This window comes from Rutilus rutilus, assembly GCF_951802725.1.
Source record: "Rutilus rutilus genome assembly, chromosome: 24".
NCBI classification, from domain to species: domain Eukaryota; kingdom Metazoa; phylum Chordata; class Actinopteri; order Cypriniformes; family Leuciscidae; genus Rutilus; species Rutilus rutilus.
Genome location: NC_140228.1, coordinates 24,415,212 through 24,433,598, shown reverse-complemented (window position 1 = coordinate 24,433,598; position 18,387 = coordinate 24,415,212). Strand labels below are relative to the sequence as shown.

General features: G+C 35.4%; 2 protein-coding genes across 4 annotated transcripts in view; one reads left to right on the top strand and one right to left on the bottom strand.

Moving 5' to 3' along the window:
- LOC311283901 (NACHT, LRR and PYD domains-containing protein 3-like) overlaps positions 1–853 on the bottom strand; it is a 91,364-nt gene extending 90,511 nt beyond the window's left edge. For all 3 annotated transcript variants that reach the window (XM_084398661.1, XM_084398663.1, XM_084398664.1), the window contains exons 1-3: positions 698–853; positions 485–575; positions 172–285 (exon numbers count right to left, since the gene is read on the bottom strand). In XM_084398661.1, coding sequence (XP_084254787.1) covers positions 172–285; positions 485–534 — 164 coding nt within the window. In that variant the 5' untranslated portion in view covers positions 535–575; positions 698–853. The remainder of the gene's footprint in view (positions 1–171; positions 286–484; positions 576–697) is intronic.
- An 8,546-nt stretch (positions 854–9,399) lies between these two features.
- On the top strand, positions 9,400–17,776 carry LOC311283904 (protein adenylyltransferase SelO-like). The gene is made up of 19 exons (XM_084398671.1): positions 9,400–9,709; positions 9,786–9,904; positions 12,068–12,196; positions 12,284–12,348; positions 12,636–12,692; positions 12,843–12,941; positions 13,186–13,253; positions 13,341–13,428; positions 13,512–13,581; positions 13,683–13,755; positions 13,861–13,944; positions 14,349–14,478; positions 14,555–14,599; positions 14,681–14,762; positions 16,340–16,432; positions 16,524–16,603; positions 16,685–16,728; positions 17,360–17,439; positions 17,628–17,776. Exons 1-19 carry the CDS (start codon positions 9,526–9,528, stop codon positions 17,748–17,750), a joined length of 1,713 nt encoding a protein of 570 aa, XP_084254797.1. The 5' UTR covers positions 9,400–9,525; the 3' UTR covers positions 17,751–17,776.
- Positions 17,777–18,387: the final 611 nt, after the last annotated feature.

The following is an 18,387-nucleotide window of genomic DNA, read 5'->3' as shown; positions in this document are numbered from 1 at the left end:
TGATATAGTGGCAGTGATTATCTGAGCAGAAACAATGTTTTCTACCAACAACATGATTAATTTCATTAAGTTTAATTTTATTACAGTTTAGTTTAATAGTTATTTTGGAGGAGGAATACAAAAACAAAATAATATAAAAATGCCAATCATGTATTTTAAAAAATGTTATACCTGAGATCAGTCTGTTTATTGTCATTCTTAAAATCTATTGGCTGACCCATAGACCTGTCACTCCTCAAAGACACACAGCTGGGCGCTGGTTCTGATCTCTCCTGCTGAACTGAACTATAACAGAACAACGAAAGGAAAAAACAAGTCGTTTTAATAAAAAGCACTTGAGGAGGGTTTAGACATTGTTTTCAAGAAATTTCATTTAAAACAATGTATTTAATAAAAATTAATAATAATAATGTCACCGTTTTTTCTTCAGGAGACATATTTTTTTATTATATAAAAGGTTATTTAATGTGTTTATTCATAGTACCTGCATTCTTTAGAAAAATCTTCATCTCTGGATGTTTGTGTGTCATCCATGATAAAGCTGAACAGTTGAAACAGTCTGATCTCCACTGACTCTGGATGGAAATGACGAACAAACACAAAACTAATGTAATTAAACATTGTTAAACATCTTTATAATCGAACCTCGTTCATTTCCTTTCAGAGAAAATATTATAGATATATTTGTGGAAGTCACCTCGAGTAGGCTAAGCGAACAGTAACCTTTATCAAAATGTATCTACATAGCCAACCGATTCACAAACTCCTCCATCTGTTCCATCGAGTAGGCTAGCTACACATGGAAGGAAACGACTATTTTATTAAAATGGCGAAACATCCGCTTTCTTTTACTTTCGCTATTATCTGTGACGAAAGGGGCACGTGATTAAACTGCTGTTGGTTAGTAGTGTTTTAATGGTTGCCCTTATTGGCAGATGACGTGAGTTTAATCACCAGTAAGGTTTACAGTTAATAACTCCAGTCAGTTTTGTGTGCTGATAAACTCAAAACTAACATTTATTACACGGATTAATGCATTTGTAGCTACAGCAGATTATTCATACCCGTGTTCGCCAGTAGAGGGCGGTGTGCGCTGTGTAGTGAAAGCGGGTGTTCGAGACAGGCGTGCAGATCAGGTCATCTGTCTATACCAGTCAGTAATAAAACATGTAAGCGTTCATAAGCCTGTTATTCCACATCTCACTTAAATAGAATCTATGTAGCACTACTTTCTTCTTATTTAATAGGCTACTCTAAACCACTTCTACATTCCTCCTCCTCTTCACATCCACTGAATAAACTTAATTATAATATGGACCTCACAAGATTGACCATGAGGTTCCTTACTTGTTTAGCTCCAGTCTTCTTCTATACACACATTTTTTGTGTGTGTGTGCATAGTTTCAAATAGGACCTACATGTTACCCCAAACTCTGTTAGCAATACATTTAAAGACCTTTTTATATTTCTTCAACAGATAAAAGAAAACTGGCACTGGTGTTTGTTCCATGACTAAAAACAAATTGTTCTCCCAACACATCCCACTCATTATAATCTCTTCTATTTATATAGATTTCTTGAAGGAAAACATAATTCATTATCTCTAAGTATTCTAAATTTATCGTCTGTCCATGTATTTAACAAACCAATTCTCAAACACTTCATAACTCCATGAACTCACAGAGGATAGAGAGCGAAAAGAACCAAAAGTGTAAAATTAAGTGTAATTTAATCATTATGTACAACCGTACAACTGATGCTTTATTCCTACATACTTTCTTTTGAAATTGTCTTTAGCCAAAATCATTTTTGGTTTGTTTGTTTAAAAAAGCATTGTGTGCCGTGTTTGGTTTCTTCCTATTTCTGATTACTACAGTGGACAGCATCTGTATCTCACTCTTAACCTGAATTACTTGACTTTACTAGAAAATTGCACAGAAACCTGTTGCCTTAAACCATTTAAGTTTTTACACAAGGTGAAACTAAAGAGATCAAGCATAACACATTAAGTGGATGCAGTAGACAAATCAAGTTTACATTAGTAGTCTTTACTTAAAATCATTAGTTCACATATTTATTTTTATTTGGAGTGTATGTTGTATAAAATAACTATTTTATGTTACACAAATGTTATATTTGTGTAATGTCTTATACTATTTATATTTTGAGATATATATAAATGCATTCTGTCACATAAATTGGAGGGGAAGAAAATTAAACCATTCATTTCAATGTTCCAATGTTTTTTTATTCATTGTTGACAAAAAAAAAAAAAAAAAACATTTAACACTTCAATGTAATAAACTTGTCAACCAAAAGACAAGTAAAAATAAGCATTGAAACTGCTTGCAAGTTCAATCAGAATGCACATAGCTTTTAGCACGGTTTCAATGTTGTCCATCATAACTTCTTCCTCAATGATGATGTTCAATGACGCTTGATTGAGACGGAGAGAAGACGAGAGCACAACACCTTCATGCTCAATGAGAGGATTCTAATGTCCAGATGGCAGAATGAGTCATCGTCATTAGAGTCCTAACATAAGAGCACAATCATGACATTTCTCATTAAATAACCATCAATAATGTTAAGCAATAGAGTCTAGTCATGAGACAATCAAACACACGAAGGAATGTGTGAATTGGTTATGACTGCTGGAGTATATTAAAGAGATAGTCTACCCAAAAATAACAATTCCGTCATCACAATGATCATGGGCCCAAAGCCATTACATATTCAAAACAGTAATATCCTATACTAAACCTAAACTAATCTTTACAAACTATATATCATTTGAAAGCTTACAATCTCTAGTTTTCATATTTGGTGACTGATTTTCAAAATACTGATTTGAAATAGCAATGAACATGAAAAATCATGAAAGAATGGTAGAAACTTCCCATATTACTTCTGAATAGAATGTCTACTTCATAAATTGTATGAAAATTGTGGAAATAATGGTTCAGATCACTCAAACCACACATGGAAAACCACATAACCTAACAAAGTTTGGTACTGCGCCCAAACAAAATCTTACTGAAAGCTCATTTTTTGAGATATCAACCTACATTTTGAAACACAACTTGTTCAGATTTTTTACTTTGATTTTTATGCAGTTCTAGAGTCGCACAGGTTTTAAAAATATTTATTTTATATAAAATATGAATAATTACATTTTTTACATTGTACATTTCCATAAACTCAAACTTTTATAACTTTTTTTCTGTTTCACTTTCTTAATTTATTTCACTTCTACAATACCTGCATGTACAACTTCACAATGGGAAGATTGTTGCTAATGCACTGCAAGTGAATACAGTTACTAGATGAGATTATGAGATTATCTTAAATTTATACTGTTTTTGAGAGGATATATAGATGAATTTACTCACTTTTTCAATTTGTCCTTTCAGGGAGATATATACTCTACTATACTCCATTCTGCTGGTTTTGCCATTTTTGCTTTCTACCTCCTCTGGACACTCAAAGGGAGCAGTTTTGCAGTTTTTGGATGCAGGACCAAGAAAAGTACATGCATGTCCAAATTTCATGGACAACATGTAATTTTTAATAATATAAGCCACACCCGTTTCAAACAGTTGGGTGTCGCCGTCCACTGGAGCCATAAAGGTTCTCTCACCATTAGTGAGGGCCGGTGGTCGTTTAGAAAGACCCAATCTTAACTTTATTTGTGGACACCTCATATGTTTTTGTGCGGCGGTTTGTGTGGTTGTCCACATTTAGATGAGCCGTCTGAAAGCAGGTCGGCTGTACGGTGAGCTTGCAACTGACATTCTGGAGGGTGACAGAAAATACACATTGACTCAATAAGCTTTGGACTTGAAAAAGCAAGACAGAAGATCAATGGCAATTCAGTATGCAAATAATAAATCTACATCATCAGTGTCCAATAGGTTCAGCATTCAGTCAGTTTAGTGCAGGGGTATCAAACTCATTTTAGGTAAAGGGCCGGATGGGAAAAAAATGTAACCATGTGCCGGCCGAATACCCTTTTTAAACCTTAGTGCGCTGACAATAAGCCTACATTAATATTAAAAATACAAACTACAAATTAATAAAACTAGAAAATTAAAACTGTGAAAACAGTGAAAAGACTGTTAATAATGTTTTATTTAATATTTTTTATAAGGGTGGCCCGATTATGATTTTCTATTGCTGATTCCAATTTTTTTCAAGCAAATTGGCCAATTCCAATAGCCGATTTCTTCCTTTAAGCAAATTTATTTGTTGTTTATTTGCTCTATAACATCTGTCTTCAGCCATTTGAAATGTAATCATGATGCAAACAAAGAGGCTACACACATGTAGCATGCATGATAATTATTTTATTATTTCAATTAGATTGTATAATTTCAAGATTTAAAGCAAAAACTAAATGGTCTGACTTTTGTTTTGTGAAATTATGCTAGAAGACACCTGCACAAAACAAAAACAGCAGACGGACTGAATGAAAACGCAAATTCACTTTCTGTCAGTAGGTGGCGCTTTGGGTAAAATCATGTCTAGGCTATATAGCTATGCCACTTTATTATTTATTGTGCATTTCCCCTTTAAGAGCCACTATCCAAATAAGGTGTGATTTCAGAAAACACTGGTTACACACGTTTTGTTGGCTTTTTGGTGAGCTTTAATGGTTTGTTTTAGTTGTATCAGAGAATGTCTAATAAGGGGAGAACTTCCACTCTCAGTAAACTTCCGGCTTCTGAACTGGTTGCAGTTCCACTCTGGTTCCATATGAGGGCGCTCACAGGACGAGTGCAGAATGAATGGAGGTCTATGGCAGTATACCCCTCAAAATCCACTTTTCTCAGGATATAATTTTTTGTCTAGGGTTAGGTTATATTAGGTTATATTTTCTCATCCAACAGCATTCCAAACATAATATGCTTCCTGGCAAAAGTGGACAGTGAATGAATCTTTGTCTCCAACCAATAAGACATATTTTCCCCAAAAGTATTTGAAAACACACACACACACACACACAAAAAAGGATCAGTGTCTCTGTCAACTTGACAAAAAATACAGGCATTTTCTTCTAAATTAAACCGATGTCTTAAAAAAATCACTTGACGGGTATAACCCATTGAATATTTTATAATGAGTTTCCTTAGCTTTAGGAGCCACTGGAAAGTTAATATACTGTGTTCACAATTTTTTAACAAATGGTTTATCATTAGCTTGCAAAACACAGTTATTATACAGAAATGTCAGATATAATATAACAAGAGCGAATAAGTTTGTTTGTAAGCATTGTCCTGAGGTCATCACCATTGAAGAGAAGGGAAGAGAAGTTCACAAGATCAGTCTGGCATGTTGACAGAAGTGTTTTGTACAAAATTTATAAAACTTTTTGGAATGGCATTTAAGACACGCTCAAATTGTTTGCGTTCACATTGTAAATTATATTTAGAACAAAAGTCTTTAAAAGTTAACAATCTTCCATCTTCATCCATTAAATGAAGAACTGACCAAATACCTTTTTCAGGCCAATCAAGAACACAGAGACTTGTATCTAGATACAATAAATATATTGTTCCATATAGGGATTCTATGTGGAGAAAAGTTGTAGGTATATAATAATAACTTCCAATATAACAAAATCTGCTGGTGAAAGGAAGATAATTTGATTGGCAGTCTGGAAACAGTAAAATCACATCTCAGTAGAAAATCAATTCCACCCAACTTTCTAAATATACCTCTGGGAATGCAAAACCAGAAACTAGTTTCATTTGTTATACAATTTTAAGCCATTTGACCTTCAACATTTATACAATAGAAATCAAAGGGGCAGTGTAGAGAAAAAAAATCTCTGATAGCCGAGGCACTCCTTAATTAAAATGTCTTTATTGCAAAAGTGACATGTCCTAAATGGACAACTTTAAAATGCCCACGCGTAGCGGCATGGGGCCTTCTTCAGGGCATAGTGAAGCAGATAAAAAACTGATCTTATAATGACAAAGACACACAGGTAGAAGCAAACACACAGGTGCTGACAATCAGTATTGAAGGTCTGCAGGTAATTGCTAGGACACGCCTCTCACACGGTTCTCAGCACTAAAGCTATTAGTCACAATAATAAACAAAGAAGCAACAGATATACATTCATGCATATATTACTAGGGCACGCCTCTCACATGATTCTCAGCTCTAAAGCTGTTGGTCACAATGTAAGCAAAAACACAAGCAACAGGTAGCATACACATATACATATACAATACATATGAAAAGTGAGTAGTCACAGGAAAGAACAATATTCCAAAATCACAGAAAAGGTCTATAATCTATCTCCTCATTTAATCCCGGATAGTCCATTGCTTTGAAACTCCATATCCAAAAGGTTTCACGTTGCAATAACTGTTTTAAAATATCACCTACACGTATTGATTTTTTAATAATTTCAATGCCCTGAATTCTCAAAGATGAAGGGTCACTATGGTGTATTTCTTTATAGTGTTTGGCCATAGGGTAATCTTCGTTATTGACTCGAATTGCGTATTTGTGTTCATAAAACCGCTCTTTTAGTTTTCTTTTAGTTCTGCCCACATAGAAACACCCACATGGGCATTGTAGGCGGTAGACCACATATTCAGAGTTACAGTTAATAAAACCATTAGTCTTAAATTCTCTCTGCGTTCTCAGATCACAAAAAGTCTTACTTTGAATGACACCCTCACAATGACTGCAAGATCCACATAGGTTCCCCACAACCCTTTTTCTAGCCATGTTTTTTGTCTAGGACCTGGAAGGTAACTTCTTACAAGTTTGTCCCTTATAGATGGTGCCTTCTTGAACACAGTCATAGGCGGCTCTGGAAAAACCTCTTTCAGAATGGAATCACTTTGAATTAACCCCCAATTGGTCTTAATTATTTGTTTCATTTCAGAGGCACTACTACTATATTGGGTAACAAAGACAGGTCTAGAGTTGTTTTTAGCCATGTCTTTCCTCCGCTTTTTTTTTTTTAGTAGATCAGAGCGTGTTGTGGAGCGTGCTTTTATTATTGCTTTTTCTATTATCATTGGTGAGTAGCCCCTAGCCCTGAACCTTACTGTCATGTCTTGAGCCTGCATTTCGAAATCAGAGTCATTATTGCAGATGCGTCTAAGACGCTGAAATTGTCCAAAAGGAATGTTATCTTTCAGGCTCCTTAGATGGAAGCTGTCAGCCCTCAATAAAGTGTTTCTATCTGTGCTTTTCCTATATATTGTTGTGTGCAAAAGATTATTGTCATCTATGGAGATAGTCAAGTCCAAAAAATTAATAGATGTTTTTGAATGTTCAATTGATAGTTTTATATTAGGGTTAGTTGTATTGATGTACTCATGAAACTGCAAAAGTTCTTCCTCATTCCCAGACCAAACAAAAAGGATATCATCAATAAAGCGTCCCCAAAATACTATCTTGTCACAGAATTTGTTACTAGATCGATATGTATTGCTCTTCAAAGGCTTGTAATCCACCATTCTCATAATCTTGTATAAGTTTTGCCCTCTTTATAGTGCACACGTTTTCTCCATATATAATTTAAATTAATTTGATGAATGGTCTTAATAGCTCTATTAGAAATAGAGAGACAAGATGCAGGATAGATACACCTAGAGAGACCTTCCATTTTAGTTAAATAAATCCTTCCAAAGATAGACGAATCCCTTTGCATCCGTGCATAAAGGCCGCCTTTGCATTCATTCCATTTATTCCAGACATTTTGCTTTTCCATCATGACCTCATCCTTAGAAATGTTTATGCCTAAATATCTGACATTCGACTTGACCGGAATATTATATGCAATTTTAAGAGGGCATACATGTATGGTAATAATTTCACATTTGCAGATATTGAGCTTTAAACCTGAGAATTTTGAAAAATAGGTAACTATCTCAATTACTTTAGGAACTTAATTTTTTTTTTTTTTTTAATTAGGAGAGCCAGCATCTCTGTAGCCAGAATAAACAACGAGGGTGAGATGGGGCAGCCTTGTTTAACTCCTCTCTTGATATCAAATCTGGGTGAAGTATGTGTTGCTAGAGCCACTGAACTATTGGTATTTGTGTAGAATAACTGAATAATATTACAAAAAAATTCACCAAACCCATACATTTTCAAACATTTAAAAAATAAATGAACGCTCTAACATATCAAAGGCTTTATAGAAGTCTAAAAATAAAATAACCCCATCATCCTCTATTTCTTGATTAGACTCCAGCAAGTCCAAAACCAGTCGAATATTGTTATGTATAGATCGGCCTCTAATGAACCCGGTTTGTGTCTCCCCATTAATTTTGGATAAAGTTTCAAGCGTTTATTATATATGTGGGTTAGTAATTTATAGTCATTGTTTAGTAAAGTTATAGGTCGTTGTCCAACAATCTGAGTCTTTTCCTGGTTTGGGAATAAGCGTGATTAGGCCTTGTCTCACTGAATTAGGCAAAACCAAGGTTTTAGTAATTTCCTGAAAAGTTGCAAAAAGAAATTCCCTTAATAAGTCCCAAAAATGGCGATAAAAATTAGACATAATACTGTCTGGGCCAGGTGATTTATCCAGTGACAGACACATATAATTTTGAACTGTTCATCTATAATATGAGGAACAAATTCTCCATTTTTTTCAAAGAGTAAATTAGAGTCTAATATTGAAGAGGACGAAGAATATAAATCCTGATAAAAGTTGGCGATTTCTTTAGCTATTACTTGTGAATTAGAACACTCTGCACCATTAATAATGAAAGTTTTAACAGAGTTTCTTTCTTGCCGCTTTTTTTCTAAGTTTTCTTTTTCTGAGTTTTTTCCTCTTGATCTAATATATGACCCCTTAGATTTTCTCAGATTTCATCCAACTGTGATTGCAAAAATAAAAATCTTGACCTATCATCCTCCGTTAAACTTGGTTTGTTAGAATATTCATTAATTTCTTTAATAATAGAGGTCTCTTTTAAAGTATGGGGTTGCTGAAGGTAAAAGTGTCGAGTCCAGACCAGGTGCCAATACACAAAAGGGGTGTGGGTGGGCTTAAAACATGTTTACATTTTTTACATTTAAATTACATTAATTTCAATCATAGAGATTTCAATCTTCTCCAGTTGTATTTATAATTTTTAAGTATTCAGTATTTTTAATAGACGGCTGGTCACATGGTACCTGTTACTTGTTACAGTACAGATCGGAGGTTGACCAATCACAGTCGTCTCTAATCATTGGCTAGAGACGCTTATTTAATCATTATAGTGAGAAAGTTCCGAGAGTTTCCATTTGTACGACAGCTTCTGAACCCATACAACGAATAGATTTAATCGGTTATGGTTTATAACGCGCATACATTTCCAAAAAGACAAAACAGTCCCGAATATTGCATAAATGGAGCATTGGGGTTTTTGAGCTGATGAGCGCCCTCTGGTGGAAGATTGAATGATTGTTTGTGTGACAGTTCTGATGTTTTCCTCTAGTTACGTGATGTAAGGAAGTACAGGACATAATATAGTAAACAAATATGCCTGTGAGTTTGATGTAATGACAAAACATGGTTTCACGTTATTTTTATTTTTATCGGCCGTCGTCATCGCTACATTTAGGGACGAACAAGAATTCTGTGAGAATGAAAGTTGTAATGAAAGAGAGTTCGATAAGAGTCACTTTTATAGCAATGTGAAACACTGTGGAGAAATACCACTGGCATTATCACATAAACTACTGGGTAAGATACAGATATGAGTGCCAACATGCTATTTTACACGTTGACTTTGTTTTAATCACTTCTGTGTGTTTTACAGATGCTCTCCCTCTCGATGAGGTTGATGGTAATGTTGTTCGTACTGTGAAGAGAAGTGTGTTTTCAGAGTCTCAGCCCTCTCCTCTGAAAGAGCCCCTGACACTGGCTGCTGTGTCACAGGTCAATAAACCCATCCACTCATCATAATTTACAGAAAACTTGTGCTTCACTGCAGTAAAACCTGGGGATATTGTTGCAGTAACTGTAATTTATGAAACAGAAAAATACAATGGAGCTAGTACCATCTAACCACCAGTCAAAAGTTTGGTCACACCCAGTGTCACCCACCCATTCTTTATCATTTTTCTTGTCCACATTTTAAAATAGTAATAAAGTAATCATCCTCATCACCACCAATAACATTGTCATCATTAGCATAATTTTGAACTTATTAAGGCTGTTGTTACAAAGAAGTACACTTCATCATACTTTTAAAAAGAGAAATTATGAAAATAATATAGGCTAGTTTAAAATAATACACTTTGGTGCAAACTGAATATGACACTTAATTGGATCATGTTAACTGAAATTAAATGAACATTTATTATAGTTTTTAATTTATATGAAATTTAGTTAGTTGAACTTAAAGGGATAGTTCACTTTGAAATTAATTTTTGATATGTTTTAGCTTACCTCAAGGGCATCCAAGATGTAGGTGTCTTTGTTTCCGCAGTAGTTTCAATTTTGATATTTTTAGGTCAAACCGTTCTTGTCTGTCAGTCATATAATGCAGGTCTATGGTCACTGTCTCAAACCACAAGCACAGAGTCCAAATTAAAACAATTCCCTACGTCCAAATGAAACAATTCCCCATCATAAGTACACATTGATGGCCTAAGACACGAAACGAGCGGTTTGTGTGAGAAAACGAACAGTATTTATATCGTTGTTATCTCTTGAAAACAGTACACGTCCAAATGATCTGACGGCGCGGGCGGGTATAGATATATACATAGATGTCGCCTTGGCTACGGTTTCGTTCCAATGAACTGCAGTAGCGAAGGCGACATCTAGTGTATACATCTATACCCGCCAGCGGCCGGGTATAGATATATACACTAGATGTCGCTTGGCTACGGTTTCCTTCCAATGAACTGCAGTAGCCAAGGCGACATCTATGTATATATCTATACCCGCCCGCGCCGTCAGATCATTTGGACGTGTGCTGTTTTCAAGCGATAACAACGATATAAATACTGTTCGTTTTCTCACACAAACCGCTCGTTTCGTGTCTTAGGCCATCAATGTGTACTTATGATGGGGAATTGTTTCATTTGGACGATGGGGAATTGTTTTAATTTGGACTCTGTGCTTGTGTTTTGAGACAGTGACCATAGACCTGCATTATATGACTGACAGACAAGAACGGTTTGACCTAAAAATATCAAAATTGAAACTACTGCGGAAACAAAGACACCTACATCTTGGATGCCCTTGAGGTAAGCTAAAACATATCAAAAATTCATTTCAAAGTGAACTATCCCTTTAAGTGTGCTTCTTTTGACCCACTTAAGCAGGACTTATGTAGCCTACGTCTTTGTATGAAATGACTTCAGTTGGCTTTAAAATATGGTGAGTATATGGTAAACTAACATATACTTTAATATAATTTCTATTTAAACGTTCACATTTAAATCATGGAATTTAATAAATATTTGTAATTCCACATTTGTAATAATGAAGTTGCAATTTAGTACATTATTTAAATGGAACATTAATCAACTACAGTTACAATTATAGTACTTTATGTACCTTGGTATGTTAGTCAACACATCACTTTAAGTGGACTTCTTTAAAGCACAACAATATATTATTATATAACAATATAGAACATAATGATTTAAAATGTACTTTAAAATGAAGTTTTTAATTTGAGTTTTTTAACTTTAAGTTGTGGACAATTTATTTTTAGCTATTATACTCTATTATATGTATAGCTATTATATAATGCTAGCTTAAAAATTGGACCAAACACTTACATACCAATAGAAACACTTTATCATAAATGTATTTAGTCACAGACAGTTCATTTATTGTATTGAGTCAATTAATTAATAATAAAAAAAAAATTGTCAGTTATACTTTTATTAATTTAGTCAGTCATAAAGTTTTTAATCAGCTAATGAACTCGTGGGCCACTTGGACTCTTTACAGAACCACCAGTGGTCTGAGGATCACAGTCTGAGAAAACTGCTTTAAAACAAAACTGGACCATGGTACCACCACAGTACTTTTGTGTAAATGTTGTTTCTGCATATATTCAGGCTCTTTTGTGTATTTCAGGATGTGTTGAGGAATATTTTGGATCTGAATGAGTCTGTGATTCAGAATGAAGAGTTTGTCCGTTGTGTCAGTGGTGGGAAACTGTTTCCTGGCTCTGTTCCACTGGCACACAGATACGGGGGCCATCAGGTAAAACTGACCGTCACTTCAAACCCGACAGCGCTGGCGTAAGACAACCAGAGAAAACATGTCAACCATGTGTTATTATTATTATAGTTTGGTTATTGGGCCGGACAGCTGGGGGATGGAAGAGCACATTTGTTGGGTGAATACACAAACAGGTAAAATCATCCTGTTCATCAGCGTTCAACAGAAATCATCAGTTGTTATTGTCAGATGTGACTTTTCTGTTGTAATGCATGTCAACTTTCCAATAATGTTGTTTAAGATTAAAGAATGGAAAGTTTGATCTATACTTATTGGTTTTTCAGCAAATAGATGATTCTGTCATTTTTTTATCTAATTCTCACGTAATGCTTAAACATGCGTCTGAACAATGACATCTCTCAGTTTAGAACTGTGACAAGTGTTAACCGTTAGAGCGGTATACAATCTCTCTTTTATCCAGAAAGGGTGAAAGATGGGAAGTCCAGTTGAAAGGCTCAGGAAAGACACCGTACTCAAGGTGAATATCAGTTCCTGCTGCTCAATTCTGTAATTCTGTAGTTGTATTTAGTTGTAAATGATCTTACATTATGACTCATAGTGTGTGATTCTCTGTCTGGCAGTAGTGTAATGGTTATGCTGTTTACTGTACATGATGTTTTGTGTGCAGGTCTGGTGATGGACGGGCTGTGATTCGCTCCTCTGTGAGGGAGTTCCTGTGCAGTGAAGCCATGCACTTTCTGGGAGTTCCTACCAGCAGAGCCCTCAGGTACACACACACACACACACACACACACACACACACACACACACACACACACACACACACACACACACACACACACACACACACACACACACACACACACACACACACACAGCAGAGCCCTCAGGTACATATGGACATGCACAAGAAGAGTAATATATGTGTTTATCACATTCAAATGTTTGATGTTGAATATTATTATTTTTATTTATACTTTTTCCATTTTCTTGCCTTTATTGTTTGTCAGTCTGGTTGTGAGTGAGGAACCTGTTTGGAGGGATCCGTTTTATAATGGCAGTGTCATAAAAGAAAGAGGTAAAATACGATCAGATTTGTAAAAATCGAGTAACTAAGTTCTTTATCCGTCCTCAGCTTGATGTGATTGTTCTCTGTATCTATCAGGAGCGGTTGTTCTGCGTCTGGCCAAGTCCTGGTTTCGGATCGGTTCACTGGAGATATTAACTAGAACTGGAGAGTTAGATGTCCTACGGTATATTGACTTTAACTTGGGAGATAATATTTTTTTCTCACTCTTATTTGGTTTTTAATTTCTTTTTAATTTTAATTTTCAAGGACGTTGTTGGACTTTGTAATTAAAGAGCATTTTAAATCTATAGCAACAAGTGACCCTGACAAGTATGTGGTGAGTATCTGTGTCTCTCTGCTGTTTAGCTGTAATACAAGATTATTTTATATTGTCTGATCAGTCTCACTATATTTGAATGGTTTTCGTGTTGTGTGAAGGTGTTTTTCTCTCGAGTGGTGAATGAAACGGCACATTTAATCGCCCACTGGATGTCGGTTGGTTTTGCTCATGGTTAGTTCACTCTGCTTTACTTGTTTAGTTATCATATAGATTTATCATTATAGATCGAGCTTAATACGCAAAATGCACAACAACATGATCTGCATCTTCACACAGGAGTCTGCAACACAGATAACTTCAGTCTGCTTTCTATCACTTTTGATTATGGCCCATTTGGATTTATGGAATCATATGATCCAAGTATGTTTCTTTGTCTAACTTAAACTTTCATAATATTAGCAATCATCTTTCTATAAGTTTAGTTTTTAAGCTTTTTGTCATTTTGACATTACACACACACACACACACACACACACACACACACACACATATATATATATATATATACAATACTGCAAAAGTGGAAAATTGTATGAATAGTAAGCTACTTTAGATCTAATATAAATTTTTTGTATATACTTACAGTATACATACATGGGTTGAGGGGCATGATTAATTGCATAATTTTTTTAATCCATGACTTGTTTTATTTTACTTCATTATATTCTAATAAGTTAATGTGAAACAGACAGCCATAATAATAACATATAATAACTGTATTGTTAAATGTGTGTTATTGCCACAGCATTGTTTCCTCTGTATAGATTTTGTCCCCAACACGTCTGATGACGAGGGCCGGTACAGTATAGGAGCTCAGGCTAATGTTGGCCTGTTCAATCTACAGAAACTTCTAGAAGCTCTGAAACCACTGCTGACCTCAGATCAGCTTTCACAGTAAGAGATCGTTTTGTTTTCTGTTGGTATTGGTCTGGAATAAAACAGGTGATTCGTGTCAATTCATTTACTTCAGATCTCAGCAAATATTGAGAGAGTATCCACAAATCTACCATCAAAGGTGAGCCTGCCATTAGACAATATAGAACACTGTGTTCATCTCTGAGTCATTCCTGATCTCCCTTTACTGTTTCTGTTGTAGATTTCATGAGCTGTTCAAAGCAAAGTTGGGCTTTCTGGGAAATGAAGAAAAGGATTCATATGTGATTGCATTTCTTCTAAAGGTAAATATTAGCTGGATTGTTTTTTCTCTAATTGTACTATAATTAATTCATGTGATAAAGTTATTTGGCCATTCTTAGGAAATGATGTCATTTGGTGTAAAAAAAAAAGTTAGGAATCAGTAAGACACACACACACACACACACACACACACACACACACACACACACACACACACACCCACACACACACACACACACACACACACACACACACACACACACACACACACACACATACACACACATACTGTACAGTGAGGAAAATAAGTATTTGAACACCCTGCTATTTTGCAAGTTCTCCCACTTAGAAATCATGGAGGGGTCTGAAACTGTCATCGTAGGTGCATGTCCACTGTGAGAGACATAATCAAAAAAAAAAAAATCCAGAAATCACAATGTATGATTTTTTAACTATTTATTTGTATGATACAGCTGCAAATAAGTATTTGAACACCTGAGAAAATCAATGTTAATATTTGGTACAGTAGCCTTTGTTTGCAATTACAGAGGTCAAACGTTTCCTGTAGTTTTTCACCAGGTTTGCACACACTGCAGGAGGGATTTTGGCCCACTCCTCCACACAGATCTTCTCTAGATCAGTCAGGTTTCTGGGCTGTCGCTGAGAAACACGGAGTTTGAGCTCCCTCCAAAGATTCTCTATTGGGTTTAGGTCTGGAGACTGGCTAGGCCACGCCAGAACCTTGATATGCTTCTTACAGAGCCACTCCTTGGTTATCCTGGCTGTGTGCTTCGGGTCATTGTCATGTTGGAAGACCCAGCCTCGACCCATCTTCAATGCTCTAACTGAGGGAAGGAGGTTGTTCCCCAAAATCTCGCAATACATGGCCCCGGTCATCCTCTCCTTAATACAGTGCAGTCGCCCTGTCCCATGTGCAGAAACCCCCCCCCCAAAGCATGATGCTACCACCCCCATGCTTTCCAACCTTGTGGAGGTGTACAATTTTGTCTCTAGTGTCTTTGGACAGCTCTTTGGTCTTGGCCATGTTAGTAGTTGGATTCTTACTGATTGTATGGGGTGGACAGGTGTCTTTATGCAGCTAACGACCTCAAACAGGTGCATCTAATTTAGGATAATAAATGGAGTGGAGGTGGACATTTTAAAGGCAGACTAACAGGTCTTTGAGGGTCAGAATTCTAGCTGATAGACAGGTGTTAAAATACTTATTTGCAGCTGTATCATACAAATAAATAGTTAAAAAATCATATATTGTGATTTCTGGATTTTTTTTTTTTAGATTATGTCTCTCACAGTGGACATGCACCTACGATGACAATTTCAGACCCCTCCGTGATTTCCAAGTGGGAGAACTTGCAAAATAGCAGGGTGTTCAAATACTTATTTTCCTCACTGTATATGTATATATATATATATATATATATATATATATACACACACACACACTTTTTTTAATTAGATTTTTTTATTTTTTATTATATATTTAACGGCCAAACTGTCAGAAATAGTTAAGTTCAGTATGGAGTTAAATCAGTAGTAGATCACACAAATGGCAGCATCTCCTGAGAATGACCCTTATAATGTTGTGTGATGTGTTGAGCTAATGGAGGACACTGGAGCAGACTTCACTATGACTTTCAGACAGCTGAGTGAAGTGACCCTGTCCCGGCTTCAGAAGGGATCCTTTGCTCCGGTACGTTTCCTCTCCATTCACTCCCACAGCAGCCGCAATATCCATAATCATGATTTCAGTCCATTAACTGTGACTGTGTCTCTCTTGACAGTCATTGTGGGCTCTTTCAGACCTCTCATCACACAAGCATTTCAGAGACTGGGTTCAGCTGTATTTACAGCGTCTGTCGAGGTAATGTTGCTGTAATGTAAACTCGAACTCTTTAGAGGATTCAAAATGAACATCACTTGATGTGTTAATCGTCTTCTACAGGATAATAAGTGACTCAGATGAAGTACGACAGCACAGAATGCAAGGTGTGTTTTTGTATATGTTATATGATGCAATGTTAAATATTATATGTTTATATATTGTTACAGTAACACTACCGCTGAAATGTTCATGATTGGTAAGATTTGTTTTTGAAAGAAGTTTCTTATGCTCACCAAGGCTGCATTTAATCAAAAATATCAATAAAATCAATCAATAAAAACAGTAATTTTGTATTACTACAAGATAGTATTATACTATGAGATATTATTACAATATAAAATAAATTATTTTATTTGAATATACAGTATTTTTGTAATTAATATATTTGTTGATCATTTCTCCAGTCTTCAGTGTCACATGATCCTTCAGAAATCATTCTAATATGCTGATTTGCTGCTCAAGAAACATTTGAAAAAAGTTTTATTGTTGAGGAAACCCTGATACATGTTTTGATTAATATAAAGTTCAAAAGAACAGCGTTTATTTGAAATAGAAATCTTTTGTAATATTAAAAATGTCTTTATTGTCCCTTTTAATGCATCCTTGCTGAATAATATTATTAATCTTTTTTTTAAAAGCCTTACTGACCGTACATTTTTAAATGGTAGTGTGTGTTTTTTTTTTACGATGTGTTATGTTGTATTTAATGTTATTTGTAATTTTTCTATTGTTCAGGAGTAAACCCACGGTATGTGTTGAGGAACTGGATGGCTGAATCTGCTATCAGAAAAGCAGAGAAAAATGACTTTTCAGAGGTATTATTACATGTGATGTCAAACTAATATGCTGTCATGATCATGCTTATCATATATCTTAGAGTGTTTGCTTTAATATATTACTGTGAAATGAAGACTTGACAATTATACATACAATGTAACATCTTCAGACAGACCATTATGGCTTGTCTTTTTCGTAGGTGACCGTATGTTTGATGTATTTCTAGGTGGCGCTGTTGCAGAAGACTTTAATGGAGCCATTTATGGAGCAGGAAGAGGCTGAGAGAGCCGGATATGCCAGTAAACCTCCATCCTGGGCTCAGCAGCTGAGGGTCAGCTGTTCTTCCTAACTCAGGGTCGAATGAAAGAAATAAATCATACATTTCAGCATCATTTGAACCAAAAATATTGTTTATGACATTGTAATCACACTTCCTAATGGTTGATCTGATTGGATGAGCCATGTTCAACGTTATATATGTACATATATGCACGTTATATATGGACAATGGACATGGATGTCTTTTGTAATATTGCTGTTTCTGCATTTCTACAAAAGTGCAAAAAACTTTGCATCATGCATCTCGTTTACTCCTGTTTAACAATTAGGCATGTCAAAATCTGTTAAACAGTTAACTTTGCAAGACCTTATTTATTATGACATTCCATTAGCAATGATGATATAGCATATTTGCAATACATATAATCTGATTAGGTGCATAGTACAAAGTATTTACATATTTTAGTCTGGTGTGAATGCAAGCATATTAAACAACAAAATAATTAAAGATGTGTGTCCTAATGTCACGCCAAGAACTTGTTTGGCGGTCAGTTCCTCAGTCCAACTACAAAAACCCGTCAATTAGCTCTATCTGTCTTCAAGATCATTGTTGACTGCGCTTTTTCAGCATTGCTGTCATCAGTTCTGACATGAGTTCGCCACCTGGGGGCGCTGTTTGTAGAGGTGTAGTTCTCTTTGGTGGAGCT

Bases quoted from the DNA above. Each gene is read 5' to 3' on its own strand.
- LOC311283904 (XM_084398671.1), top strand. From the start codon at position 9,526: ATGACAAAACATGGTTTCACGTTATTTTTATTTTTATCGGCCGTCGTC. The intron at 12,349-12,635 runs GTAAAATCATCC...TCTTTTATCCAG, and splicing joins TTGGGTGAATACACAAACAG to AAAGGGTGAAAGATGGGAAG. The intron at 13,756-13,860 runs GTTAGTTCACTC...ATCTTCACACAG, and splicing joins GTCGGTTGGTTTTGCTCATG to GAGTCTGCAACACAGATAAC.